Raw genomic sequence first — 26,423 nt, 5'->3', positions numbered from 1 at the left:
CACTTTATTATGTTTGTCTGTATTACATAAATATGTTTAATATACTCTCTCTCTCTCTCTCTCTCTCTCTCTCTCTCTCTCTCTCTCTCTCTCTCTCTCTCTCTCTCACACACACACACACACACACACCCGGTGTGTGGTGTGTGCCTGGTCTCAGACCTATCCCAAGATCGGAAACAATGAGCTCTGAGCTCGTTCCGTAGGGTAACGTCTGGCTGTCTCGTCAGAGACTGCAGCAGATCAAACAGTGAATTACACACACACACACCGCGTAGTGTAGTGGTTAGCACGCTCGACTCACAATCGAGAGGGCCAGATTCGAGTCCCGGCGCGGCGAGGCAAATGGGCGCGGCTCTTAATGTGTAGCCCCTGTTCACCTAGCAGTAAATAGGTACGGGGTGTAACTCGAGGGGTTGTGGCCTCGCTTTCCCGGTGTGTGAAGTGTGTTGTGGTCTCAGTCCTACCCGAAGATCGGTCTATGAGCTCTGAGCTCACTCCGTAATGGGGAAGGCTGGCTGGGTGACCAGCAGACGACCTTGGTGAATAACACGTCTGATGTGATGGAAGAGGTGCACCTCAAGATACGAAAACATTTTGTAGTAGAGATTGCAAGGGGGGTGTTTTGAGATGGTGTGTGGTGTGACTATAAAGGTCCCTATTCAGAAACACTCTGCTCTCTCACCACAACTATTTTTCAAGGCTACAGAAGTGATTAGCGGGGTTTTCTTTATAGGGTGTTTCTACAGTTAATATTGCAGAAGTTTTGTCAATCTGCCTCTAGAACCGTAGAACCACCTTGAAAAACTCGTGTAAATTTAAATAAAGCCTTTTGAAATAGTGGAGGTGAAGCACAGAAGTGTTTGAGATTACGAGTGTCTAAAATTCCTGGCAAACTTAAGTTAATACTATGGAAACAAGTGCGGCAGTCTACTTAACTTCTAAGCATGACTGTAGTATCATAAATTACTTTCTACAATATATAACTAAAGTCTACATAGGAAGCAGCCAGCTGCTAACCTATCTTAACAAAAAATGAAGACAAAAAAAACATCAATAAATATTTTGGCTACATTTCGAAGCCACTTCCCCGTATTAGCCATGGTAACTTAGATCCATACTCTGAAACGCGCCTCACTGCACCTTCATTATTTTCAAGGAGCTCTAGTTGAAGTGACACGGGCTTTTAAGGGTCTCTGTAATTCTAGTGACATATTAACAAGTTTTCTACATTACCAACAGGACAAGTACTCTTCAGAACTCGGCTAATCATCTGTGTATGTCACAAAAAATAGCCCTGGTGAGAGAGGAAAGCGTTTCTGAATATGGAGCTCACGTGCACTCTTACAAAACTTCATCACTGCTGCAACACTAAAGGAGGTCGGTTATCTTCTGTGCCATGGGTAGTTTTGCAGGGTCTTGTACATGTCAGGCGTCGCTTTTTTCTGGTGGTGCGAGGAGCTATGGTGGTGTTCAGAGGAGTCTTTGTGGTGGTGCCCGTGCCCTTGTGCGCCCTTCAGCTGTTAGATAAAGATAAAGAAATGAAAGTAATAATAGTAATGATTCTCTCTCTCTCTCTCTCTCTCTCTCTCTCTCTCTCTCTCTCTCTCTCTCTCTCTCTCTCTCTCTCTCTGAAATGGGTTGAAAAAGAAAAAAAACAAGGTAAACAAACAAGAAAAGGAGATTAAATGCATCTCTACTAAAAACTGCTACTTCTACTATTACTGCTGCTGCTGCTGATACTACTACTACTACTACTACTACTACTACTACTACTACTACTACTACTACTACTACTACTACTACTACTACTGGAAAAAGAGAGAAAGTCACCGGGAGAACTTGTTGGAAGGAGCAGAGTAAAATGATAGAAACAACATCAGAGAAGCGCCGATATAAAAGAAATATTCCAGAACTATACCTGACATGATAACAACTACTTTGCGAACACCATTTCTAACATTACAACCAGTATTCCAAAGCTCCTCACCCCTGGATATGGGAACTTTCCAGGGCCCAGTTTGTCCAGGAACCTTCCGGGACCCAGCTCTCGCGTGACCTGGAAGTCCCCGAGGTAAGGCAGGGCGATTCTCAAGCCTAGTCGGTTCTCGTAGCCTGAAATAATGTGTATGGTTGTTTAGGATCAGTTGATACGTGATTTTCTCTATCGATTCTTGTTCTTAGTAGTATATGAAGAGAAATATCGATTGGTTGATGGATAGACGGATATAGTTAGATTGTTAACCCTTTCAGTGCCATGACGCGTTTTCATATTCATTCTGGTTACTGTCTGCCGATTTTGTACAGCTTCAGAGACTTATGTTGGGATTAGAATAGTAAAGACTGTGGCTATTATTCTATTAACATCCATAGACCCTTCCTATTGTCAATAAAATCGTCTTATCACACCCAAAACTCAAGGCAAAAATCTGCTCCAGTACTGAAGGGGTTATTTAGCGTAGTTGGTCATTCATATTCTATCGTTTCACTACTTTTTTTCATGACTAATACGCCCCAATGAATTATTAAGATATATATGTGCTATTTATTTTTCCCATTATTTCCTTTTTTTTTTTTGTCTTAAAGTATACTAATATTGCCACGTTTTCCTTCACTGGTGTAGCACTGCAGTTGTTTTCTCATGATAAATACGCCTCAATTAATTATGAAGAATATATATGTGCTATTTATTTTCCCATTTTTTCTTTTATTTGCCTTAAAGTATACTGATATTCCCACATTTCCCTTCACTGGTGCACCACTGAAGTTATTTTCTCATGACAAACACGCCCCAATGAATTATGAAGAATATACATATGCTATTTATTTTTCCATTCATTCATTTCCCCTTTCGTCTAGAAGTATACTAATATTGACACATTTTCCTTTACTGGTGCACCACTGAAGTTATTTTCTCATGACAAACACGCCCCAATTGATTATAAAGATTATGTATGCGCTATCTATTTCTCCATTATTTCTTTTTTTGGTCTAGAAGTATACTAATATTCCCACATTTTCTTCCATTGGGTTAGCACTGAAATTACTTCCACTTTGCTAGAGAGGAGGAAAGCTTACCCTTCACGACGCGGTTATTGTAGCCTCCAACCCCCGCTCCCACTGCCTTGACGATAGGAGATACGAAGTCACCTACCGGGATGTGGCCGTTCCATAGCGTGCCTGGAGAAGTGCATGGGAAGATCGGACATTAGATACAGAGAAAGGAAGAGTGTCAGGGTTAGGCAGGTTGAAGGAAAGAACATACTATTCATCCTAGCTATCTCATTACAATTAGTCCTGTCTTTCTCATCGCGACTCGTTCCGGAGAAAGAAAACGAGGGATATGAGAAGTTGAGAACGTCCTGCATGAGAGGGATAACTAAAGAGTACACTATTTTACATTAATTTCTTATCTCCTCGCAGAACAAAAGTTTGGGGTATGAATGAATGAAAGAAAGAAGAAAATGCAATAATAAGTAGGTAAATATAAGGAATTATACATTACTGAGGTGTGTGGTATGAGATAAAGAGAGTAAGTTTTGTGGTGGGCAGGAAGGGTGTCACCAGGATGAGATCTGACCTGCAGACGTGTTTACTCACCTGGATCAACGGGGATATACACATCTTCGTGGTATTCGTGATGTTCAGGAGTCTTGTATCCGGGTGGCCCATGTCCGTAAACTGGTATATACGCGACATGTCCAAATGAGGGCTGCCGCAGATGAAGATAATCGTATATTTCGTGTCCGATTTCTAGTCCTATTCCCAAGATCTTGTCCAGGATCTTCTCAATCGATGCCTCTCCTGCTGGGTCAAAATCAAGAAGTCTGTGTCACATGCACGCTGCTTTCCCAGTGATATACATGCTACGCCTTTCCTAACGGTCCGCGGTCAAACTTTCTCTCAAGACCGTGTCGCGTGCGGGCACTTTCCCCCTACAGGATGTGGGACAGCCACCACCACCGTGTACCGGGAGTGTGGGGGCGCCTGGCTCACATGTAGTGGTGTTTTGGCCTGTATGTTGTCAGTCATGTGTTGGTCTAAGGTGTGCTGAAGGCAGGGTGACAGAATCATCCCCTTGTTATGAATATGAGTACACTTTCTAACAAATATAGAAAGTGCATTCTTTCTATCACCAACCAATTCTGAATAACTCGGGATTGAAAGTGAATAACTGTGAATGCAATGAATTTACAGAATAGTAGTAAGATATCTACCAACTATACTGTAAGCTGTATTGACCAGATATCTCTCGGTAATCTGCAAATTCGCAAACTCAACTGAATATCTTTTAATTTACTTATACATTTAGTTATTAGTATCGTGTATCTGTGTATCATTTATCGTGTATCAGAGTGCACATATCAACTTTTCCTTTGCGTGTACTGAGACTGTCACATGCACAGCTATCTAAGAATGTCAGGCTGAAGCAGACAGAGGACTGACCTGGGAGTGCACTCAAGGTGACGAGGCAGATGATCCACAAGAACCGTTCGTTCCTCATTATTAATCCACACAGTAACTTTCCAAGATGTCACTTTCTACTCACTTGTATCTTCTTACTTCACGCAACACACTCAAAAAAAGAACTTCCGGGTGTGCAGTGTAGTTTGAAAAGCTCCTCACCTCCTTTTTAGTAAGATCAACGTTTCACCTGTGCATTCTAATCCCACGTACAGTAACTTTCAACTCATTTACCATCATATACAAGGCGGGAAGTCGAAACTGTAAATCACTGGCACAAATGCTTATCTTTTCCGTATTAGCTATCTTATTTAAGCAGCGCGGCAATAGACTCAGGTGGCCGCCGCTTGACAGACGCCTTCTCCATCTCGCTGTCCTATTTACCTGCCTTGTTGCTCGCTAGGATGCCAACACTCGCTGGTCACCCGGGAGTTGCAGACTAGTAGGGTTTCAGTGTATGTTAAGCTCACGGGTAGCAATTTGAAGTCTACGAGGACACTGGGAGTATTAGGTTAGGGATTTGGTCGCATGTGATATTTGATTTGTGTTCTGGTGTGTTAGGGAGATTTATGAATGGGATTATTAGTGTGTGTGTATAGGTAGATATGTTCGTGACTTGCGTGTAGCCGCGATGGATTTTTATGTTCGTTCGTTCATGTGTGTGTGTGTGTGTGTGTGTGTGTGTGTGTGTAAATAGATATGTTAGTGACTAGTGTAAGAGTGATGGATTCTTATTTCTTACATTCGTTCTTTCATATGTGTGTGTGTGTGTGTGTGTGTGTGTGTGTGTGTGTGTGTGTGTGTGTGTGTGTGTGTGTGTGTGCTGATGGGTGGGTGGGTTGGAAGGAAAAACATATCATTGTTCACTAAGTTTTTTTTTTTTGTTGTTGTTGTTTCCATTGAAGTAAGGCGAAGTTGATAATATATTGCAAGGTCACCAGAGTATACATGAGCAACCTTGCCGGATTAATTAATAGAATGCATACTATGTGGAAGGAAGGCAGATCATTATTTAGATTATATGTATTGGATGAATATAAACATCGCGATATGGAAGTGTAAAAATACAAAAATACTATATACATAACCTAACAGTAGATGGCTATAGAATACACACACAGAGAGCCTGCAGTTCAGTCCTCCAAAACTGTATTATTTAACCCTTTCAGTACCATGACTCGTTTCCATATTCATTCTGGTTACAATTTGGTGACTTTATACAGCTTCAGAAACTCATGTCGGGGATTGAAATAGTGAAGACTGTGGCCATTAACCTTCTGACCTCCGTAGACCCTTGCTATTGTCAATAAAATGGTCTAATCGTACCAAATCTCAAGATGAAAATGTGTCCCGGTACTGAAGAGGCTAACTGCTGCAGTAGAAATGATCCAGATTTTCAAGAACGATGAGTCGGGTTATAAGTGTTTTTTTGATCAAAGGTCGCAGAATCCTGTGTCACATTTTCTCTAGAATCCCGTAAACATCCTTAGCTATAACTTTCCTGCTACGGTCTTATTGTGGTAACACTTATACCCGTATTCAGAAACGCCTTCCTGTCTCACAACGACAGTTTTCTAAGACAGTTTCTCCTTTCAATAAGCTAGAAAAGTTGCCAATCCATCACCAGACCCATAAAAATACTCTCAATAACACAAGTATCTTCAACTAGTGATGGTAAGACAGCAAAGCGTTTGAGAATACGGGGTTTCGAGCAATACAGAAATATGGTTGGCATGCCCAGAGACTAAACAGAGAGTGAAATAACTGGTTTTGTATCTTCTATGGCACACGAATATTTAACATGCTCAATACAAAAATAAGTGTCAGAAGAGTAGTAAGGGAGATTAGAGAAGAGTAATGAAAGGGTTAAAAGTCTAAGAAACTTCCATTAAAGCATCTTGAGTAGTCAAAATAATACGACATTTGAGAATACTGTCCTGCATTTAACGGGAGTGGTGCTCTCTGGGGATACAGTTTTTATTCTCGTAATAAATGCGGTTTAATAAAGGTTCGTATTCTCAATCACTTCTGTGTTCACCTCCACTATTTCAAAAGGCTTCATCTAAATTTATACGAGTTTTTAATGTACTTTCACGGTTCTAAAGGCAGAGTGACAAGATTTCTATATTATTAACTGGAGAAACACTCTTGAAAACCCCGCTAATCATCTCTGTGGCCTTGGAAATTAGTCGTGGTGAGAGCAAAGCCTTTCTAAATCCGGACCATAAATAATCACGAGTCTAGAGCGAAAAAAAATGTAAATCAAAGAAGAGGAAGTTGACTCTCTCTCTCTCTCTCTCTCTCTCTCTCTCTCTCTCTCTCTCTCTCTCTCTCTCTCTCTCTCTCTCTCTCTCTCTACAAGGCATGACTACTGGTTTACACGTCTTTATAACGGTGCTGTGAGTTACGTTGGGAGCACCGGACATCCCTGAGCTGTCGTTGTGTTTCTCCGGTAATAACGAAGCACATTCACAGTCAGAAGTCGAATAACAATCTTCATTTACTTTCCTTATGCTTAACATCTCTCCATCTCAAAGTCTCCCGATGCGTTGATAATCTTAACCCTTCGGTACTAAGACGCGTTTCCATATTCATTCTGGTTACTCTTTCGTCGCGTTTTATACTGCTTCAGAAACTCATGCAGGGGATTTGAATAGTGAAGACTGTGGCCATTAATCTTTTGACCTCCATAGACCCTTTCTAATGTATATACAGTGGTCTAAATCGTGCACAAATCTCAAGGTAAAAATGTGTCCCAGTATTGAAGTGGTTAAAACATAAGAATCGATGGATTTTCTAAAGTAAAGACACAAGATTGACGGAAAAACGCTGAGCACAATAAAAATGAGTGCTGTAAATGGCATCTTTTTATCTTTTTAAGTGTGCTTTTGTAGCCTTTAACGTCCTCAGGAGATTGTATTTCAACTCCTCTTTTATTTTTCGGAAGCTTAGAAAGTCGGCCTTTTCGACTTATAGAGGATACGTTGGTCTTTCTCGTAATGGTGGCATATTTTTGGAAGTGACGGCTCTGTAGAAGGTTATGTTGCCTCTTCGAACTCGTCAGATAGGGTTGATAAGGAGCATATGAATATTCTCCAGTCACTCAAGTTATATTGCCCCCTAGAAATCGTCAAAGATAGGGTTACTAGAGAGCCTGTGAATATTCTCCAGTCACTCGACAACTATGACTATGAGTGCACCTCTGGAATGGCTAGAATTCATTAACTGACTGCAGACTACGAGCTCAAGGCACTCTTTGTAAAGGTATGTAGTCTGCATGGGAGAAAATTCATAGACAAACAACATATGGGACTTGTAAATTACTGCTAAGGGTGTTGGTTTGTGGCTCTAATGTCTACGCTAGTGTTTCCTGTAAGTTTCACATGAATTTCATGGAAATCTTCACTGTTTTTTTTTTTTTATGGAGAGCGAACTAGCAGGCTTTTTTTTCTCTCTCTCCTCTTCCAATGCCCATATTTCCTACACGCATATGAAGAAAGAACAAGCAGATTAAATGACAAGACCACAAAAGATTTAAATTTCATCTCACTTTGCGCCAATCCTCAATTCATACGACACGGGCGATCGTTAGAATTTACACACACACACACACGCACACACACACACACACACACACACACACACACACACACACACACACACACACACACACATACACACCACAAGAAAGACAAACTGGCCGTGGTGTGGTGAGTGGCAGTGACATAACATGAGTATTCTTTCATCACCACTTACTTAATATAGTTGTCTTTTGCTTCAGGACACAGTAGGAATCTGAGGCTGAGGCTCGTCTTCTGAAACGCTTTGTTCTCTCACCATCACTACTTTCCAGGGGCTCTAGTTTAAGATACCCATGTTTGTAGGGTATCTTTTTGGTTTTTGGTGATGGATTGGCAAGAGTTCTAGTTTATTTTAAGGAGAAACTGTCTTGAAAATCCGGCTAGTTGTTTTAGTAGCCTTGGAAAATTGACGTGGTGAGAGAGAATGTTGTTTCGGAATACGAGCGTCAACCTTCATTGCTTGTACATTTCTTGAGCCTAGGAGTGTTACGTGGAAACAGCTGAAGCCATCTGCCACTCGCCCTGTGTGGAGGAGGCGCTAGAGGAACTACGGTGCGAGTTGCTGTTCTCTTTGTCGTCCTGAGGCACCATCAACATGGGTGTCGATACTTGTGTGGTGTTCCCTGATTGCTGCCGGAAAGAATTAGTACACGTTACTGATGCTGTTGTAGTTGTAATATTGGTGTTGTCAATGTATTTTTCTTCTTAAACCCTTCGATACTGGGACACATGTTTACCTTGAGATTTTTGTACGATTAGACCATTTTGTTTACATTAGGAAGGGTCTATGGAGGTCTGAAGATTAATTGCTAGAGTTTTCACTATTTTAATCCCCACATGAGTTTCTGAAGCTGAATAAAATCACCAAATAGTAAACAAAATTAATATGGAAACACGGTATGGTACTGAAGTGATTAATTCTATATTTCCAAAGGGGTCTTATTTTAGGTTTATGAATGAGTGAGTGAACTACATCTGACGAAAATCATAAGAACATTATGTAAGGAAACAGCAAGAAGCTATCCCACCCTATACGTGACAATATATGAACAGTATACTTGTAGTCTTTTGAGATTGGCTAATGACACAACTCTCTACTGACGAATCACACCTGCGTATTGCCAGTGACATTACTCACCTGCTCCAGGAAAGAAGACACAGGCCGAGGCTTTATCCCTACGAAACTGACGCTTTCCTCATCTTCCGTCGCTGCCACCCCGATACTCCCTTCGCTATCCTGGGAAGGCTCTGCGGTAACAAAACATTCTTTAGACTCGTTGAAGACTAATGAATGCGAACGCTGAAAATTGACACTGATTAGGGAAACATACGAATATTTTCACATCAGAAGGAAGAAGTACGGAGCTATATATACAGGAAGAGGTGACGGCAGCGTGGAGTGTACACCGACCAATGGAAAAACTAGACAAATATAGATACGACCACACGAATGTACTGTACAGTACCTCATACCCAGTGTACTACAACTACACACACACACACACACACACACACACACACGCCCGGTAGCTCAAGCGATTAGAGCGCTGGCTTCACAAGCTAGAGGACCGGGGTTCGATTCCCCGGCTGGGTGGAGATATTTGGGTGTGTCTCCTTTCACGTGTAGCCTGTTCACCTAGCAGTGAGTAGGTACGGGATGTAAATCGAGGAGCTGTGACCTTGTTGTCCCGGTGTGTGGAGTGTGCCTGGTCTCAGGCCTATCCCAAGATCGGAAATAATGAGCTCTGAGCTCGTTCCGTAGGGTAACGTTTGGCTGTCTCGTCAGAGACTGCAGCAGATCAAACAGTGAAACACACACACACACTGTCGAAAATCCTGTAAACCCCTTCAGTACTGGTAGATTTTTTTACCTTGAAATTTATGTATCATTAGACCATTTTATTGACATTAGGAAAGGCCTTTAGGGATCAGAAAATTAATGGACATAGTCTTCACTATTTGAATCCTCCACATAAGTTTCTGAAACTGCATAAAATCACTAAACAATAAGCTGAATGAATACGGAAACGCGTCATGCTACTGAAGGGGTTAATCTCTTCAGTAATAGGACGCGTTTTCATACTCATTCTGGTTACTATTTGGCTGTTTTATACAGCTTCAGAAACATATGTTGGGATTCGAATAGTAAAGACTGGTCATTAATCTTCTGACCTCCATAAACTCTTCCTAATGCAAATAAAATCGTCTAATCATACCCCAAAAGCAAGGTAAAAATGCGTCTCAGCACTGAAGGGGTTAATTCGCCTTATATCACTAAGAGGGAAACGTATCATGCATCAGATCAAATACGGCGTACATACCTCTCTCAACCCCCCGAATGACAGTAGCGGTTTGAAATTCTGTCTCCGAATCTCTTTTGGTGCGCCAGATGATCGCCTCCCATATCAGGCCAGCCAGGAATGCCGAGAACCCCAGAAACCCAAACACCTGCCACAAAAAAAAAAAAAAAAAAAATAGAATAAAATAAGTAAAATAATAAATAACGCGTTTTCATACTCATTCTAGTTACTATTTGACGATTTTATACAGCTTCAGAAACTCATGAAGAATCTGGCCATTAATCTTCTGACCTCCATAGACTCTTTCTAATGTCAATAAAATGGTATAATGGTACACAAATCTCAAGGTAAAAATGTGTCCCAGTACTGAAGGGGTTATGATGATAGAGAGTGGACCAATACTTCTCTACTAAACGCTTCGGTATCCAGTTTCATCTTTTTTTTTTTTTTTATGTAAGATGGGAAAGCTAGCCAGGGGCGACGTAGAACAAAAAAAAAGGCCCACTTAATTGTCAGTCCCATTGCAGGTTCGAAAAAGTAAGCCACAAAAAGGGTTAAATGTTTTAAAAACCTTCCTCTTGAATTAAGTCGTCATAGGAAGTTGGAAGTACAGAAGCAGGCAGGGAGTTCCAGAGTTTACCAGAAAAGAAATGAATGATTGAGTGTACTGGTTAAGTCTTCCATTAGAAAGTTGGACAGAACCACGTAGGGATCTCCAGAGTATGCCAGAGAAAGGTATGAATGATTGAGACTACTAGTTAACTTTTGCATTAGAGAGTTAGACAGAAGTAGGGGTGAGAGAAGGAATAGAGCCCAGTGCAACGAGGCTGTCTACTTTTTAAAGGCTCTAATCAAAGTCATCTGTATCATCAGGAGTGCTTACATGACTCTAGTGATTTGTTAAGAGAGATTCTGCACTTGCAACGGGAAAAAAGCCAATAAGAACATGAATATTAGTTACGTAGTCCTTATAAGAGCACAGAGAGTCTCGGAATACGGACTAAGCTTTCTCTGATAAACTATGGAACTCCCTGCCTGATTCTGCATTTCCATCTTCCTACGACTTTTAAGAGGGATATTTCAAGACATTTGTCCCTGACTTTTGGCTAACTATTAACCTTTAAGGGAATCAAGTAGACCTTTTTTTTTTTTTTTTTTTTGCCCTTGACCGGCTTCAACTCCTGCATAAAAAGAAAAACGAAAGGAAGGAACATTACAATATCGTCAGCCAACACCAGTGAGAAACATACCCCAGCTGCCCTCAGCGGTCTGGCCTCCGAAGCCGCCTCCAGTAAGACGCAGCTGGCCACCATCATGAAGAGTGCGTTGATGCCGTTGTGTACCAGTCCCTGCAATAAACTGATGATTTGTTTCTATTTCCATACATGAGAATAACGAAAAAAAAAAAAAAGAAGAAAAGGAAATGGATGAGTATTCGTAAGTACGATGAACTAAAATTATCTCTGATTTGAAGCTTCTTTTTCCCTATGGTTTTGTGCCCGTAGCCAGTCTCTCCACGTTCAAATGGCGACTGCTGACTGCTGACAGACACATAAATTGATAAATGTATAACCCGAGTCAAAAATAACATCCACGAGAACCACTGTCCACTAAAAACACAAAATGACATGATGGAATAGCTAACATCTAGCTCTTCCCACAACAATAAAGCTACCCGACTCACTGCAATGTTCCAGTTGAGTTTCTTCTTGAACATTGAGTCAAGACGCAGGACGCGAACTGCCAGCCAGACGTCACAACTCAGCATGCTCAGGAAGGCCACGAAGACAAAGAACCCATGGCCTCTCCCGACTCGCCATTTCATCGCCCCAGATATCGCCAGTAGGAATGCAAAGGTGCAGCAGATCTACCAACGGAAACATGCCAGAAGGAACGGTGTCATCAAAAGGTGCCTCAGTGCCTTAACATTATCTTTCTTTTTATAAAATAGGGGAAACTGGCCAAAGATAACAAAAAATATAACAAAAAAAGGCCCACTTGATTGCCAGTTCCCTAAAAGATTAATAGAGTTAGCCTTAAGTCTGGGACAAATGTCTTAAAACTCGCTACCTATGAATTCATACAAAGTGAGGGTTTGTTTATGATGGAATGCATTGATGCGTGACTCAATGCTTTCTTTTGGGTTGACGTTTGTTTATTCTCAAAGTTTGATGTAAGAGGGGAATTTTAAGTATGAGAGAGAGAGAGGGGGCAGACAGAGAGACAGACAGAAAGACATACAGACAGATAAACAAACATCCAGACAGACAGACAGAGAGAGAGGGGTGGGGAAGGGGCTTGATATACAACAATAATGATCTTAGCTAAGTTACAGAAGGGAATAACATGATACAGTCTTGTCACTAACATTCTGTACGAGAATGAAGGCTCCGGGCAGCTTAAAAAGGTAGGAGCAGTCAGTGGTAAATCTGGCATGGGCCGGATGTGAGTCTCCCTGATAGGGCATCTTTTCCAAGCCGTGGCGAGGGCGTGGTTATCGCAGCTTTCCTCTCCCTTCCTCTCCTCCTCCTGCTGCTGCTTCTGTACTGCTACTGCTCGGTGCTTTGTTTTCGACGCTTGTTGGTGTTCTCTTTTAGGTTTCTTTCTTTCTTGCACGTTGTCTTTTCAATTAATTCAAAGCCACCAGCTGTAAATGATAACTAGATTAATGAATAGACAAACAATTATAATAATGATAATAATACTATAATGATAATAATAATAATAATAATAATAATAATAATAATAATAATAATAATAACAATAGTAGTAGTAATAGTAATAATAATGATAACGGTAATTTTACATATCATTTTTGTCTTATCCGGAAGCCTTTATCTACATGAGAATTACAACGAACGTGCAGGAACTTTATGAGAAATTTATTTGATGCACTAATATGTGCTTAAGTAATGTGAGAATAGGTTTAGCCAGTTACACGAAAGACAATCATGTGAAGCTGCAAATATTAATTAATAAGTCACTTTGATCACAGCCATGATGAACTTGTACAATATTTCTGTCGACTTACATTTTTGGGGGGCTCGAGAGCGTACAAGTAGCTGGTGTGTCGTGGTGCAGTGCTACCAACACACACACACACACACACACACATTGCTCTCACCACTACCCTTGTCACTAACCAGCAAACTACCCACGCCCCGGAATGGAAACCTTGCTGCATCCAAAGTCTAGCTGCCAGAATGACCACAGAATAGCGAGGTGTAGCCACAGAGCGGAGTTAACCCCCTCAGTGCTTTGACGTGTTTCCATATTTATTTTGCTTACTATTTGGTGATTTTATGCAGCTTCAGAAACTTATGTGGGGATTAGAATATTGAAGATTCTGGTTATCAATCTTCTGATCTGCATAGACCCTTCCTAATGTAAATAAAATCGTCTAATCATACCCAAACTCATGGTAATAATGCGTCTTAGTTCTAAAGGAGTTAGGGAGCATACTCTCAAAGGAATTAGTGGCTTACCTTACCATAGTTTTGAATGTTTTCGTGCTTTTAATGATAAACCAGCATGACTTTTACATTATCAACGCAGAAAATAAATATACCATCAAAATTACGTTAGTGTAGCGTTTAAAGATTGGCCCTGAGAGAACAAAGCGATTAAGAATAGCGTAAAATCTGATGATGGCCCGTTTATCTGTAGTAGAAGACATGCACATATTCATAGCCACATAATTAGAAAGCCTACACACTGCCACATTACTGAGGGAAAAGAAACATTATCTTGGCAATTAGTTCACTTCATAACAGTAAAAGCAAAACAGGAGAGATAAGCACTTCTCTTAAAAAAGAAATACTATACTAATAATACTACACAGCGGTTAAACACAAACCATACCTGAATAGACGAAGATGAAGCATAACTCTTTTCTCTCCCCTTGCGATTAGAGAAAAATCAGCCACTCCTAGAACAAAACGCAGCGTCTCCCTAACACGAGGTCGTCTTGTACAGTGTTACGCGTCACAGGAAACATCCTGACAGTGTGTGGCACTATCACTGGCATGTATAACGACGAGGGAACTCTGTCGCCTCATCACCGCCGCGAAATTAAAGTAGCGCCATTTTCAGAAACGCTTCCCTCATTCACTACGGTAATTTTTTAAAGACCATAAAGACGAGTAGCTGAGCTCTAAAGAGTAATTATTGTCCTGTTGCAAATGCAGAAAACTTGTTAACATGTCAATAGAATTACAGAAACACCCTTAAAAACCCGCGTCACTTCGACCATAGAGCCCTTTGAAAACAGTGAAGGTGTGGCGTGGAAGTGTTTCAAAATATGGGTCTTATTTCTAGAGAGATGAGATGGAGGAGGCAGTGACTTCATGTAGCAATGACTTTACTTAATTTTGGTTTTCCTCAAAGCTAAGCGATACAAGATTTTTCTCGTTTTTGCCTCTTCCTGTAGTTGACATTTGTATCTACGTATACATGAAAGGACGTTCCGATCAAGAGTGAGTGACAAGTTCTTACTGCTTATCATCATGGATCTACTACTTCCCGTGTGTGTGTGTGTGTGTGTGTGTGTGTGTGTGTGTGTGTGTGTGTGTGTGTGTGTGTGTGTGTGTGTGTGTGTAATTCACTGTTTGATCTGCTGCAGTCTCTGACGAGACAGCCAGACGTTACCCTACGGTACGAGCTCAGAGCTCATTATTTCCGATCTTGGGATAGGCCTGAGACCAGGCACACACCACACACCGGGACAACAAGGTCACAACTCCTCGATTTACATTCCGTACCTACTCACTGCTAGGTGAACAGGAGCTACACGTGAAAGGAGACACACCCAAATATCTACACCCGGCCGGGGAATCGAATTCCGGTCCTCTGGCTTGTGAAGCCAACGCTCTAACCACTGAGCTACCGGACCGTGTGTGTGTGTGTGTGTGTGTGTGTGTGAGAGAGAGAGAGAGAGAGAGAGAGAGAGATGTATCCTGACTTCGCTTCAGGAAGACGCCAGACAGCCGTACCGTACCGTACCGTACCGTGGGAGGAATAGGCGTTCCCTCATCCGACACGCAGGGGCGGACAACCTCCACTCACATCTAAATATGCGAGCTGTATATATATGTGTGTGTGTGTGTGTGTGTGTGTGTGTGTGTGTGTGTTGTTTGCGAGCGCACGTGCACACACACACACACACACACACACACACACACACACACACACACACACACGGTACGTTTTAAGTGTTCCGCGAATCCGTATATGGAGACAATTTTTCTGATGTTAGTGTCTGCAGAGATTACTAAGGATACTTAGAAGTTGGATGTCTGCCAACAGCTGGTGTATGTGTGTGTATGTGTGTGTGTGTGTGTGTGTGTGTGTGTGTGTGTGTGTGTGTGTGTGTGTGTGTGTGTGTGTGTGTGCACTCGCGCGCGCATCCGTGCGAAACTAAAAGAGCATAAAACTGTTCTCATTTTGTTTGAAAAGAAAGTTACTGAGAAGGGGGGTTTTTTTTACATATTTATATATATTAAGAGAATCTGATTCTATTTATTCAACATATTCTTCTCTTTCTTTTGTGGAGATGGAACGGGGTTGGGGTGGGGGGGAAGAAGAGGAAAGGGGCGGCGGTCCTCTACTGTTGGTGTTGCTATTGATCAGCCTGAGTACGGCTTCTTGGCCTCACTAGTCATGTAAACAATGTCACAAGTTTCACGGAATGTAACAATGCGTGAACCGCGCGCACACTCATGTCAAGCACTCATTACAGACGTGCACCTGTCACCTCACCATTACGGGAGGCGAGTGATTACATCTAGCGGGGTAAGAATTTGAGAGTGTGAGATGGCGCAAGGAAGGGCAGCTATTCTTACCTGCAGAGGCGGCGAGAAGACACCGAGCAGCGGCATGAGGCTCCGCAGCCCGCACCTGCTGCTGCCCCGCCGCGCGCCACACTGCTGTACCTGCCGCCTTGTGCTGTGCCTGCCGCCTTCTGCCTGCTGTCTGTACCATGTCGCCAAACACTGCGGCGTGCGAATCCTGCCACTCTGCATATGTACTGTTGATGTGTTTGGTTTTTCTTTACTGCATAGACATTTTACACGTATCCCTTCACCTTCACACATTTATTTATCTCTTTGCTTAGTTATTTATTCATTTATGTGGTGGAGAAAGTAGAGTCAGTGTGGGTGTAGGTGTGGGTGTGGGCGTTGAAGCACGGGCAGTGTGAGGGACACGTGGGAGGCGGCAGAGTACATGGATGAAAGAGAGTGGTGAATATGCAAACCAGACAGTCACCACGCGGCTCCCATACCCTGCACTGTGTTCACAATGAGGCGCTGTGACATCCTCCCTCCGCATCACTTCTCACGAAAAATCAGGTCTTCTCTTGTGAAAGAAAACGTGCTCCTAAGTGACTTGCCTATTGATCACAGATGTCAGGACCGCGTCGGAGTATTGTGATTTTAACCCTTTCGATACTAAGACACATTTTTATCTTGAGTAATGTGTACGATTAGACCACTTTATTGATATTAGAATGGTTCTATGGAGGTCAGAAAATTAATGGCCAGAGTCTTCACTATTTTAATCCCCCACATAAGTTTCTGAATCTGTGTAAAATCACCAAATAGTAAACAGAATGAATATGAAAACATGTTCTGGTACTGAAGGGGTTAAAAGTGCGGTATCCAAGTTTTTTTCATGCAGTTCAAAGCATCAGCATTACCATCAGCAACAGCAGCATCAGCAGTGTTTCAATAGAGATAACTAGTGCTCCTTTTTGTTCCAGTGAGGTACACAAATCTCAGAATAATCTATTAATGTAGCAAGTTGATATGAAACGTGTTGATGAAACATGTACAGACGCTAGCACTTGACTCCTTGCCAATCCTGCCCATATAATTTCTCAGTAGCAACACCTGCTAACCCCACACCAGGTGAGGCTTCAGTTTTCTTTAATTGGTTCAGCCACCTCAATAACTTTAGGCTGCACAAACTTGACCTTCCCTTCCTAGTCCATACCTCGTTCCTCCCTCTGATCAGAGTGTCACCGCATCATCTCCCTCTCCACCACTCTCCCCGTTAGCGAGGTATCGGTCTGGGTCCAGCCAGTGGGCTCCCACATTGATGACGAAAGACAAAATAACATACGCATCACAAAATGTACCATGAAAGACAAGAGGCAAAACACACACACACACACACACACACACACACACACACACACACACACACACGTCAGAGACTGCAGCAGATCAAACAGTGAAACACACACACACACACACAGCGGCAAGGCAAATGGGCAAGCCTAATCTATAGCCCCTGTTCACCTAGCAGCAAGTAGGCACGGGATGTGTAACTCGAGGGGTTGTGGCCTTGCTTTCCCGGTGTAAGGAGTGTGTTGTGGTCTCACTCCTACCCGAAGATCGGTCTATGAGCTCTGAGCTCTCTTCGTAATTGGGAAGACTTGCAGGGTGACCAGTAGACGACCGTGGTGAATTACACACACACACACACACACACACACACACACACACACAGCTACCAAGAGAGAGAGAGAGAGAGAGAGAGAGATTGATTGACACATTTATTGTTGAATTAATAAATAAATACAACAAAGGAGGAGGAAGGACCTTATCACCCACCCCCCTGGACTTAAAGTTAAAGTATAAAAAAATATATATAACAATAGAAAGAATATACATTAGCATTCGGAAGGATTCATAATGACACGAATAATGATGAATGGAATACCTAAGCAGTGTATTGGTGGAACACAGCTAGTCTCTTGATCATTTTGTAACTTCATATATAGCCCTTTTGTTATATGAAATCAGAAAAATAGTGCAATTATACGTAGAATCACTCACACTCTCCCTACTTGCATTTTGGCCAGTCATAGGAATTCCAAACGATAGCAAAATCATTATTGAAATCTACAAACTAATATTCTATCTTTATTCTTGTAGATTAATAACAAATTTACATACATAACCACTTGTTGTTTTGTCGTGTATGGATTCTGATTGGTCCAAATAAGAGAGAGGCTGGGATTGGCTGAACTCAGGAAACACGCACCGTTCATTGGCTAGAAACATGTCCACAGGAGGGGGCCCGAGTGTGTCATATGACCTGAGGAGTAGCACACGTCTGTTTAGCGTGGAATATTGGCCTGCCTGATGGGGTGTTGCTGCAGTACTGAGGAGGAGAACCTCTCGCAGGTGAGTGATATGTGAGGGAGAGGTAGAGGGTGAGAGGGGCGGCTTGTGTTGCTGTTAGAGGTGGGAAAGGTGGCAGGATGTGATATGGTGGATTTGAGAGAATCACGCCCTCCGTACTTCTCTCAGGGACATAAAGTCAATAAAATCACGTCCTTCAGTTACCCTTCATTAATGTATAGCTTAGTAACATTATTATTGTCGGTCTAACGTAACTGTCACGCATGTTATAATTGTTCTTTGTGATAGTGTGTTGTAACTTGTGACGTGTGTGTTGTACAGTCACGGGGACAGTTCCAGAGTTTTTTCCCGTATTCAGAAACTTATTGCCTTCTCACCACAACATTTTCAAGGGCCACTGATATGATTAGCGGAGTTTTCAATAGTGTTTCTCCAGTTAATGTTGTAGAAATCTTGGTCAATTTGCCTCTAGAACCTTAAACAAATCTTATAAAACTCGTGTAAATTTGAATAAGGCCTTTTTGAAATGGTGGATCTGAGGCATATAAGTGTTTGAGAATACAAGCTTTATTACTGTCATGAGGGGTGTGGTGTTATCAGCTGGTCTGTGGCTTTCCTTCCCTTACTTATTAACCCGTCCAGTACCATGACATGTTTTTGTATTTACCCTGCTGACTATATGGTGGTTTTGTACAACTACAGAAACTTATGTGGGAGATTAATCTCTTTGGTACTGATAAACATTTTTACCTTTAGTTTTTCGGTGTGATTAGACAATTTTAGTTCCATTAGGAAGGATCTATGGAGGTCAGAAGATTAATAGCTGCAGTCTGCATTGTTTTTAATCCCCACATATGTTTCTAAAGCTGTATAAAATCACCAAATAGTAAGCAGAATGGATATGGAAATGCATCATGTTACTGAAGTGGTTGAAATAATAAGAATCTGGCCATCAATTTCCTAACCTCCATAGACACTTCCTAATGCTGATAAAATTGTCTAATGATACTCAAAACTCATGGTGAAAATGTGTCCCAGTACTGAAGGGGTTGATAGGTATGGTAGAACAAAACCCTCAGGAATAGCACTTAATTGCCAGTTCCCTTAGAGATCAATAGAGTTAGCCAAAAGACAGAGGTTCTGTTACTATTGTGATCGTGTAAAAGAAGTAACAATGTATTCAGGTCCTAAAGGTTGGCTATAAGAAGTAAAGCGTCGTGCATTTTCCAGGATGGTGAGGTGAATGAGAGGACTCGTTTGCTGAATGATCCCGTCAGCAATAACTACCAAGTCACTGCAAAGTAAGTCTTGTGCAAGTTGGAGTGTTTCTGAATGGATGGGGAATAATCTGTTGATTTTCTGAGCTGAAGTTTAGTGAGGTTATATAAAAAAATTCTGTTAATGGTCTTTTTTTTCTCTCTCTCTATTCTTTCTGGCTCATGTCAAGATTAGTAAACCCACTCATGTTGGGTTTGCTTATCTTGACATGATCCTTTTTTCCTTCTTTTTTATTTGTTATTTCTTGTCCTTTTTGAAACCATGTCTTCTTGATTGTTTTTATAAATTCTGAAATTTTCTTTATCATGATGTATATAGTATACATATTCAGTCACAATCTCAGCCATGGCAACTCTGAGGAGTGTCACCATGCACATCTACACTGTCTGGGGGTCAGGAGAATTGTACAAAGTGTGTGCATCATTCTTTTGTGTGTCCTGTAATGAGTCATTATGCTGTCTTTGTGCCAATGTACAGTGTGATCATATAGTGATGAAAGTTTCCTGACATCATTACTTACTTGTGTATAGACAGATTTCCTGTCTACAAAGTGTGTGTGTGTGTGTGTGTGTGAGAGAGAGGGAGAGAGAGCTCTATGTTGATGATTATGTTTCCCAGAGAATTATCTTAAAATCTTATCTTTTCCCACTTGATAATGTTATACATTATGTGATATACTGCTGATACTACAAATGGACTATATTGGAAAATCATCATGGATTGGCAAATAAAGTTAAATAGCATAGAGTTAATTTTGATGTGTTTATTATATATGATACTGAGACAGGAAAAAGGAAACCATATAAAGTCCCAGCCAGGATTGTGTTATTGGGTAGCACCTGTCAAGATTGAGAAGCCTTTTTATGTGTGTATTTATGTGCTGCTTTGATTGGCTTTTCAGCTCAAATGACTATGGAAACCATTATCCTACCTCTGCTACGAAGAAGTCAGATGATCATTCTGTCTTAAATCAAATTTTGCAACACACAGCCAGGTTAGTGGCAGTCACCCTTTGCATGCTGAAAAGTTTGTGATTTTGCCTGAGGGTTGCTGTAAATATCCCAATTTCTCCAGAGCATGCTTGATAGGATGGTGTCTCTATTTTTGAGTTTTCATTCACCCTCATCTTTTCTGTACATTCTCATGTTCTGCCTCTGCTTCGTTCATGTTTGTCATAAAACCACTCCTCATCTTTGTTCTCTTTCTTGTATTTGCCATTCTCCTTGTCATGTCCTAGTTTATGTAATTGCATTCCTTCAACCATACTTTGGTCCCTCATCATTTTCCTTTGTCCTCCATCTTTCTTCTTCTTCAACAATGCCATAGGAAAGATAAATAAGTTTACCTAACATCCATAATAACTTGTCTCAGAAAATATGATTGTAAAGCTGATTTCATCTTGGTAATCATGTGTTATACTGTGGGAAAGGTTGTATATGAAATGTAAAGAATTGTATGTGTTTCAGGCTAAGAAATTACAGTGCACACTAATTATGGCTGAAAAGTTTACTCTTATTCCTTACGAGTGTTTTTTTTTTCTCCTGCAGTAGTATCATTGATGTCGGAGCCTTGGAATGCCACACCCTAGAGCAGCGTGAATACATTGAGAGAGTGAGAACATACAACCAGAGAGTTAATGCAATACCACAAGTCAAGGTAAGCCAAGAACTAAAATGACCATCCTTGCTAATACTTTTATATCCTTTAGTCTAACTTTCTTGGAAATGCAAGGGCCTTTTTCTGCATTTTTTGTAGCCCTTGGCCACCTTTCCCTTCTACACAAGAAAAGATGTTAATGTCTTGGTGATATCATCTCATGGCTATCCTTTCCTGAGAGAGCAATGCCAGGCTGGTGTATAGATGTATTTGGATGAATTTTCACCTTTGACCCCTTCAGTACTATGACGCATTTCCATATTTATTCTACTTACTATTTGGTGATTTTATACAGCTTCAGAAAATTATGTAGTGGATTAAAATAGTGAGAACTGCAACTATTAGTCTTTCTAATGTTAATAAAAGGGTCTAATCATATCCAAAATTCATGATAAAAATGTGTCCTAGTATTGAATGGGTTAAAGACAGATATGCTGCAATGTTTTGGTATCAGTTCAAGTGTATATTGATCATAACATTTTTTTTCTTCTCAGACTCCTAGCAAAAGGCACCATGAAGTTCAGCTTTTATATGATACACCTGCAACTGAGAGAGTTTTATCAGCACAGCCAATCTCTTTAGCAGATTTCAATATGGTAAGAAGCTTCACTACTGTCTTTCTTCTACTTCTCACATACATTTAACAATATTTACATTCCTGACATCATCTTTAATCCCTTGAGTACCATGATGCATTTCCATATACATTCTGCTTATTATTTGGTGATTTTATACAGCTTCAGAAATTTATGTGTGGTGATTAAAATTGTGAAGATTGTGGCTATTAATCTTCTGATCTCAATACCCTTCTTAATGTCAACAAAATGATCTAATTGTACAAAGATCTCTAGGTAAAAATGTGTCCCAGTACTAAAGGGGTTTACATCTTAGGCTTCACTGTTTGAATTCTTTACAGTTCTCATACAGGATGCCTTCAAATTTATTTACCTGCAATGTTAGAAGAGAATTATTACACTAAAGATCATTGTTTTTGCACCCATCACTAATACTGGAGAAATTCTATTATTAGTTACAAACACACTATGAATTCAGTAATACTATTCTTGCTTTTTTTGACACTCAGATGATCACGGCATCTCAAAAGGTTGTAGCAGCTGTTTCACAAATCCGAGTGGAACACAAGGAAGATTTGGTAGTTCCGTTTGGTATCCCTTGACATCCTCACTTCCAGCAGCCATCGTACCAAGACTTCTTTATCCTCACAACCTCCCTTCTGCAGCGACTCTTCTCTCACAACCTCGGACAAGCACAGCCCAGTTACACTAACATATCTGATGGAAGTGGGAGTTGTATTGGGGAGTCCTCTCAGATGATTAAGTAATCTCTCTCTCTCTCTCTCTCTCTCTCTCTCTCTCTCTCTCTCTCTCTCTCTCTCTCTCTCTCTCTCTCTCTCTCTCTCTCTCTCTCATATATATATATTTTTGAGATAAATCATGCAATATCCATATGTTGTTGATTGATGGTAGATGTAATATTGATTTATACAGGTGTGCCTTAATTTTGTAGTGTAACATACATATATTAAGACCAAATCTGACCCAGCTGTATAACTGTGGATTCTTTATATGTTCTACCTTATTTTGAGTGAAGTTGAGCAGTCACAGCCAGTTGTTTGTTGTACAGGAGTTTGAGTTGTGTGCAAATGTGGATGGCTTATTTCCATGATCCATCACTGAGGGAAACTGTTCCTTTTCCCATGTATTCTTTGATAGCATCTCAAAATTGACTATTCATATACGTATTATCACATTGTGCATGAATTTTCTATCCTTATTAGTGTGCAAGCATTCTGATAAGGTAGACAGCCAGTGTTGCAAAAATAAGTGCTCATTGATAAAGGGAAAGGGGAGTAAGCCAGCTATACATTTCCAGCTCCTCTCAAGGCACACCTTCATGTCGTCAATGTTACCTCATGCATTCTACCACTCCACCAGCCCTCCACAGTGTGTATATACGTAAACTAAGCCATCCTGCAGTGCGTCGTGTAGTGCTGGGATGGTCAGTGACTCAATATGTACGTGATTTTAGTTTTACAGATGCTTCCATGATGAGAAACTTCAAACATGGGAGCTCAGGTGCTTAATTTTTTTTACTTCTTTTTTTAATTACAGGAAATACTGAGAGCATCAACAATTTTACCATATTTAATAATTGTACATTTTAGATATCAACTGATTGAAAGATATAAAGAAATATATAACACATGAATGGTCATGTTTGTTTATGGTGTTGAATCTTCTTACATTGGTGCATTGGCCTACTTGGTGAGTCAGCGTAACAGTGAAGAGAGCAGAGTGGCATCAAACTAGTAGAATCTCCAGTGCATACATGGTGATATATCTCCAGTAGTTGTGAGTGCAAGACTGAAAGTACATGTGTTATTCTCTTATCATGTAACTATAAGGAAGCTCTAAATAGACATACTTCATTATTAACATTTGTCTCTTCATGTAGACATATAAAGCCTTGAAGTTGTGAGTGGCAGGCATTTAATAAAGCATTACTACACAAGTAATGCAGCCTTGAGTGTCCAAAGACAACAAAAGATTAACGTACATGCAAATCAGTATGAAAGAGAACACCATGACTTATGTAGTTGTCTGAGCTCTTGACAGTTACCTAAGTCTGCCGCCAAAGTCAGGCATGCAGTGGACCAAAAGATTTAAAGATTACCCACCAAACAGTTTCTAGCACAATGTGGCCATTCATGAGCTAAAAACATGATGTGTACTTATGAGATGCTCTGTGACTCAAAGGTAACAATGCAATAAACTTGTGAGTAACTCAACAATTTTTACCCAGATTTAATTAAAGTTCTCAGGAAAAGAGCACTGAAATTTCTATCCCTTTATTATGTAATGAATTGTTAAACGTTTTTGTTCTATCTGGTTAATTTGTATTTTATGAAGAAATATAATTGAGAAGGATTTTTTACTTTGATAAAAGTTCAACATTAATTTCTATTGTCTGACATTTTAGCAGAGTTGCATAGCAGGAGGCACATTTGCCCTGTCATGAGTTTATACAAGTCATTTTGAAGAAGGCACACCTGTAGTATTCAAAAACTAGAATTTTTAGATATTATTTTCATTTGCCAGTAACCTGAGTGAGATTATTTCTGTCTTGTTGGCTGTGACATACAGATAATATATATTGTGACATTATCTTCATCTGTTGTTAGTTAGTGTCAGAGAATTTCACTAGTATCATAGTGGTGCAGTAACATTGTTTCATCTGAACTTTATCCTGAAGCCAAATTATACAATGGTGCTGTGATATTGAATAAATTAGGGAAAATTCATTGCTGATTCCTAAATGACAACTAACTAGTTTTCTATAGAAGTGTAGAGATAGGGACCAGAGGCTCAAATACTGCATCATTTCAAATATAAAAGTAAAGTGTATTTATCTATAAGAATGAGGTAAATAATTCAAAACTTGCTCCTATCCCCAAAAGTCCTGTCATCTTGTGACTTACTTAGACATACCAATTGTCAGTCAGCACTACCTTTCTCTCTGAAGGCATTAGGCTTAGGGCATAATTGCATCATAATAAGTAGCTCCACCACACAAAGACTTGAATTAATTCAATATACTTGTCAGAACATTTTCAGTGTAGTTTTTATTCTGTGACTAAATGAATGTCTGAAGCCACAGAAAGTAGCTGGCAGTTGGTATAATCGTCATGCTATTTGTTATGGTTCTCATCACCTGTTACAACTTACAAACTATTGGCAAGACAAAGCAAACCAGACTCTATTGATCATGGCATATGTGTCCTGATTTACCTATACCCATAAGAATTTCTGAAACATTTGATTCCACTAATACCTTACTCAGATTTCCTCCTATTCAGTCACATGTTGTTAAGAGAGCAGTGGTAAGCCTTTAACCTCCTTGCACCATTACCTTGTCAAAGTGAAGTAGCATAATTATTCTACAGTATTGGATATTTTCAGTGTGTATTATTTGTCATTTGAAGCTGTATGAAGATGCATTGTTTACCTGGATATGTGACTTCTTTTTATGAGAAGTACTGAGCATTAGGTGAAATAAGTTCCTGTTATTTCTTTACATTTATTGTAGTTATTGTAACAAGATATATTGACCAATAATGTAGATTTTTTTCTTTTCTTTATATAAAACAAAAGCTGTTTGTTTAATGAAAGTCTGTCTGTTATCAGGATCTATGTAGCTTGGTTTAATGACTAGTTCTTACATTTCTTACTGGTAGGAAGAAAGACATGTGACTTTTGGTTCATGTTACCCCATTGATTTAGAGCTGATACTAGTCTGTTGTTGATGCATAACAATAAAGAATGTAATAATCACTGTACTAAATAGAAAGAATGGTCTAGATTCACCAGCAAAATGGTCATTTATAGTTAACAGTTATAGTACTTTGAAGGACAGAAACCTCTCAACTTTTTTCTACTAATACCTTTTTGTTTGTTATTCATTTATGTTCATGCTTCCATCCGTATCCTTCTTATTTTTGTATGTATTCTTTTGCTCTCTTAAATGTACGATTTTCCTCTTTGTGGTTCATTTGTTGCAATGTGGTTACGACCTATCATTTGTTTGATATTCACTGTAGCTGAGGATTTACATTTCTTCCCAAATCTTGTAGTTTTATATGCCTTCATTTGTTACCTAACATTGTTCTCTCCTTTTGTTTGTAGAATATTCAATGTGTTTGGATGCTAGAACATTTTCTTGATGTGTGTCCCAGACTTCAAAGTTAAGACCAGTTGGATGCAGTTATTATAGATTGAATTTTTCTTTGATATTTTCATGTTTAAATGTGTCAGAAAGTTTTAGCTGAGTGGGGTTGCAGGGAAAGAGGATATGATGGCAGTGTGGAGGAAGAAGGACAACAGTGCATGGTGGGATGTGAAGGGGAGTGTTGTGTGAGGGAGGTGATTGGCGTGTAAGGAAAGGGGCAGCAATGCATGGTGAGATATGTGGAGCTTTATTGT

The 26,423-nt window shown here is 40.3% G+C and overlaps 3 protein-coding genes across 6 annotated transcripts; 1 reads left to right on the top strand and 2 right to left on the bottom strand.

Moving 5' to 3' along the window:
* Positions 1 to 1,054: 1,054 nt before the first annotated feature.
* Positions 1,055 to 4,834, bottom strand: LOC123503489. Its single transcript, XM_045253313.1, has 5 exons — positions 4,444 to 4,834; positions 3,598 to 3,801; positions 3,076 to 3,177; positions 1,988 to 2,112; positions 1,055 to 1,517 (listed from the first exon to the last, which is right to left on the bottom strand). Exons 1-5 carry the CDS (start codon positions 4,499 to 4,501, stop codon positions 1,383 to 1,385), a joined length of 624 nt encoding a protein of 207 aa, XP_045109248.1. The 5' UTR covers positions 4,502 to 4,834; the 3' UTR covers positions 1,055 to 1,382.
* Positions 4,835 to 5,319: 485 nt separating this feature from the next.
* Positions 5,320 to 16,324, bottom strand: LOC123503487 (CKLF-like MARVEL transmembrane domain-containing protein 4). Of its 3 annotated transcripts, none has more exons than XM_045253311.1 (7): positions 16,183 to 16,324; positions 12,711 to 12,989; positions 12,027 to 12,209; positions 11,593 to 11,691; positions 10,364 to 10,490; positions 9,181 to 9,290; positions 5,320 to 8,672 (listed from the first exon to the last, which is right to left on the bottom strand). In XM_045253311.1, exons 2-7 carry the CDS (start codon positions 12,807 to 12,809, stop codon positions 8,529 to 8,531), a joined length of 762 nt encoding a protein of 253 aa, XP_045109246.1. In that variant the 5' UTR covers positions 12,810 to 12,989; positions 16,183 to 16,324; the 3' UTR covers positions 5,320 to 8,528. The 3 variants fall into 3 exon arrangements, with proteins under 3 accessions (XP_045109246.1, XP_045109245.1, XP_045109247.1); XM_045253310.1 differs by lacking the exon at positions 16,183 to 16,324 and adding an exon at positions 14,204 to 14,391; XM_045253312.1 differs by lacking the exon at positions 16,183 to 16,324 and adding an exon at positions 13,374 to 13,517.
* Positions 16,325 to 18,410: 2,086 nt separating this feature from the next.
* Positions 18,411 to 24,273, top strand: LOC123503490 (ragulator complex protein LAMTOR1-like). Of its 2 annotated transcripts, XM_045253314.1 has the most exons (6): positions 18,411 to 18,531; positions 19,720 to 19,790; positions 20,669 to 20,761; positions 21,315 to 21,423; positions 21,918 to 22,019; positions 22,508 to 24,273. In XM_045253314.1, the coding sequence occupies exons 1-6, from the start codon at positions 18,490 to 18,492 to the stop codon at positions 22,598 to 22,600; spliced, it is 510 nt and encodes a 169-aa protein (XP_045109249.1). In that variant the 5' UTR covers positions 18,411 to 18,489; the 3' UTR covers positions 22,601 to 24,273. The 2 variants fall into 2 exon arrangements, with proteins under 2 accessions (XP_045109249.1, XP_045109251.1); XM_045253316.1 differs by lacking the exon at positions 20,669 to 20,761.
* The last annotated feature ends 2,150 nt before the right edge of the window (positions 24,274 to 26,423 follow it).

Source organism: Portunus trituberculatus, chromosome 14 (genome assembly GCF_017591435.1).
Source record: "Portunus trituberculatus isolate SZX2019 chromosome 14, ASM1759143v1, whole genome shotgun sequence".
NCBI lineage: Eukaryota > Metazoa > Arthropoda > Malacostraca > Decapoda > Portunidae > Portunus > Portunus trituberculatus.
This window is presented reverse-complemented; position numbering and strand designations above follow the sequence as displayed.

Bases quoted from the DNA above. Each gene is read 5' to 3' on its own strand.
- LOC123503489 (XM_045253313.1), bottom strand. From the start codon at position 4,501: ATGAGGAACGAACGGTTCTTGTGGATCATCTGCCTCGTCACCTTGAGT. The intron at 3,178-3,597 runs GTGAGTAAACAC...GCACTTCTCCAG, and splicing joins GTATATCCCCGTTGATCCAG to GCACGCTATGGAACGGCCAC. The intron at 2,113-3,075 runs GTAAGCTTTCCT...ACATTATTTCAG, and splicing joins CAATAACCGCGTCGTGAAGG to GCTACGAGAACCGACTAGGC.
- LOC123503487 (XM_045253311.1), bottom strand. From the start codon at position 12,809: ATGCCCTATCAGGGAGACTCACATCCGGCCCATGCCAGATTTACCACT. The intron at 11,692-12,026 runs GTGAGTCGGGTA...AGTTTATTGCAG, and splicing joins AACTCAACTGGAACATTGCA to GGACTGGTACACAACGGCAT. The intron at 10,491-11,592 runs GTATGTTTCTCA...TTTTTGTGGCAG, and splicing joins GACCGCTGAGGGCAGCTGGG to GTGTTTGGGTTTCTGGGGTT.
- LOC123503490 (XM_045253314.1), top strand. From the start codon at position 18,490: ATGGGGTGTTGCTGCAGTACTGAGGAGGAGAACCTCTCGCAG. The intron at 19,791-20,668 runs GTAAGTCTTGTG...TTGGCTTTTCAG, and splicing joins AACTACCAAGTCACTGCAAA to CTCAAATGACTATGGAAACC. The intron at 20,762-21,314 runs GTTAGTGGCAGT...TTTCTCCTGCAG, and splicing joins ATTTTGCAACACACAGCCAG to TAGTATCATTGATGTCGGAG.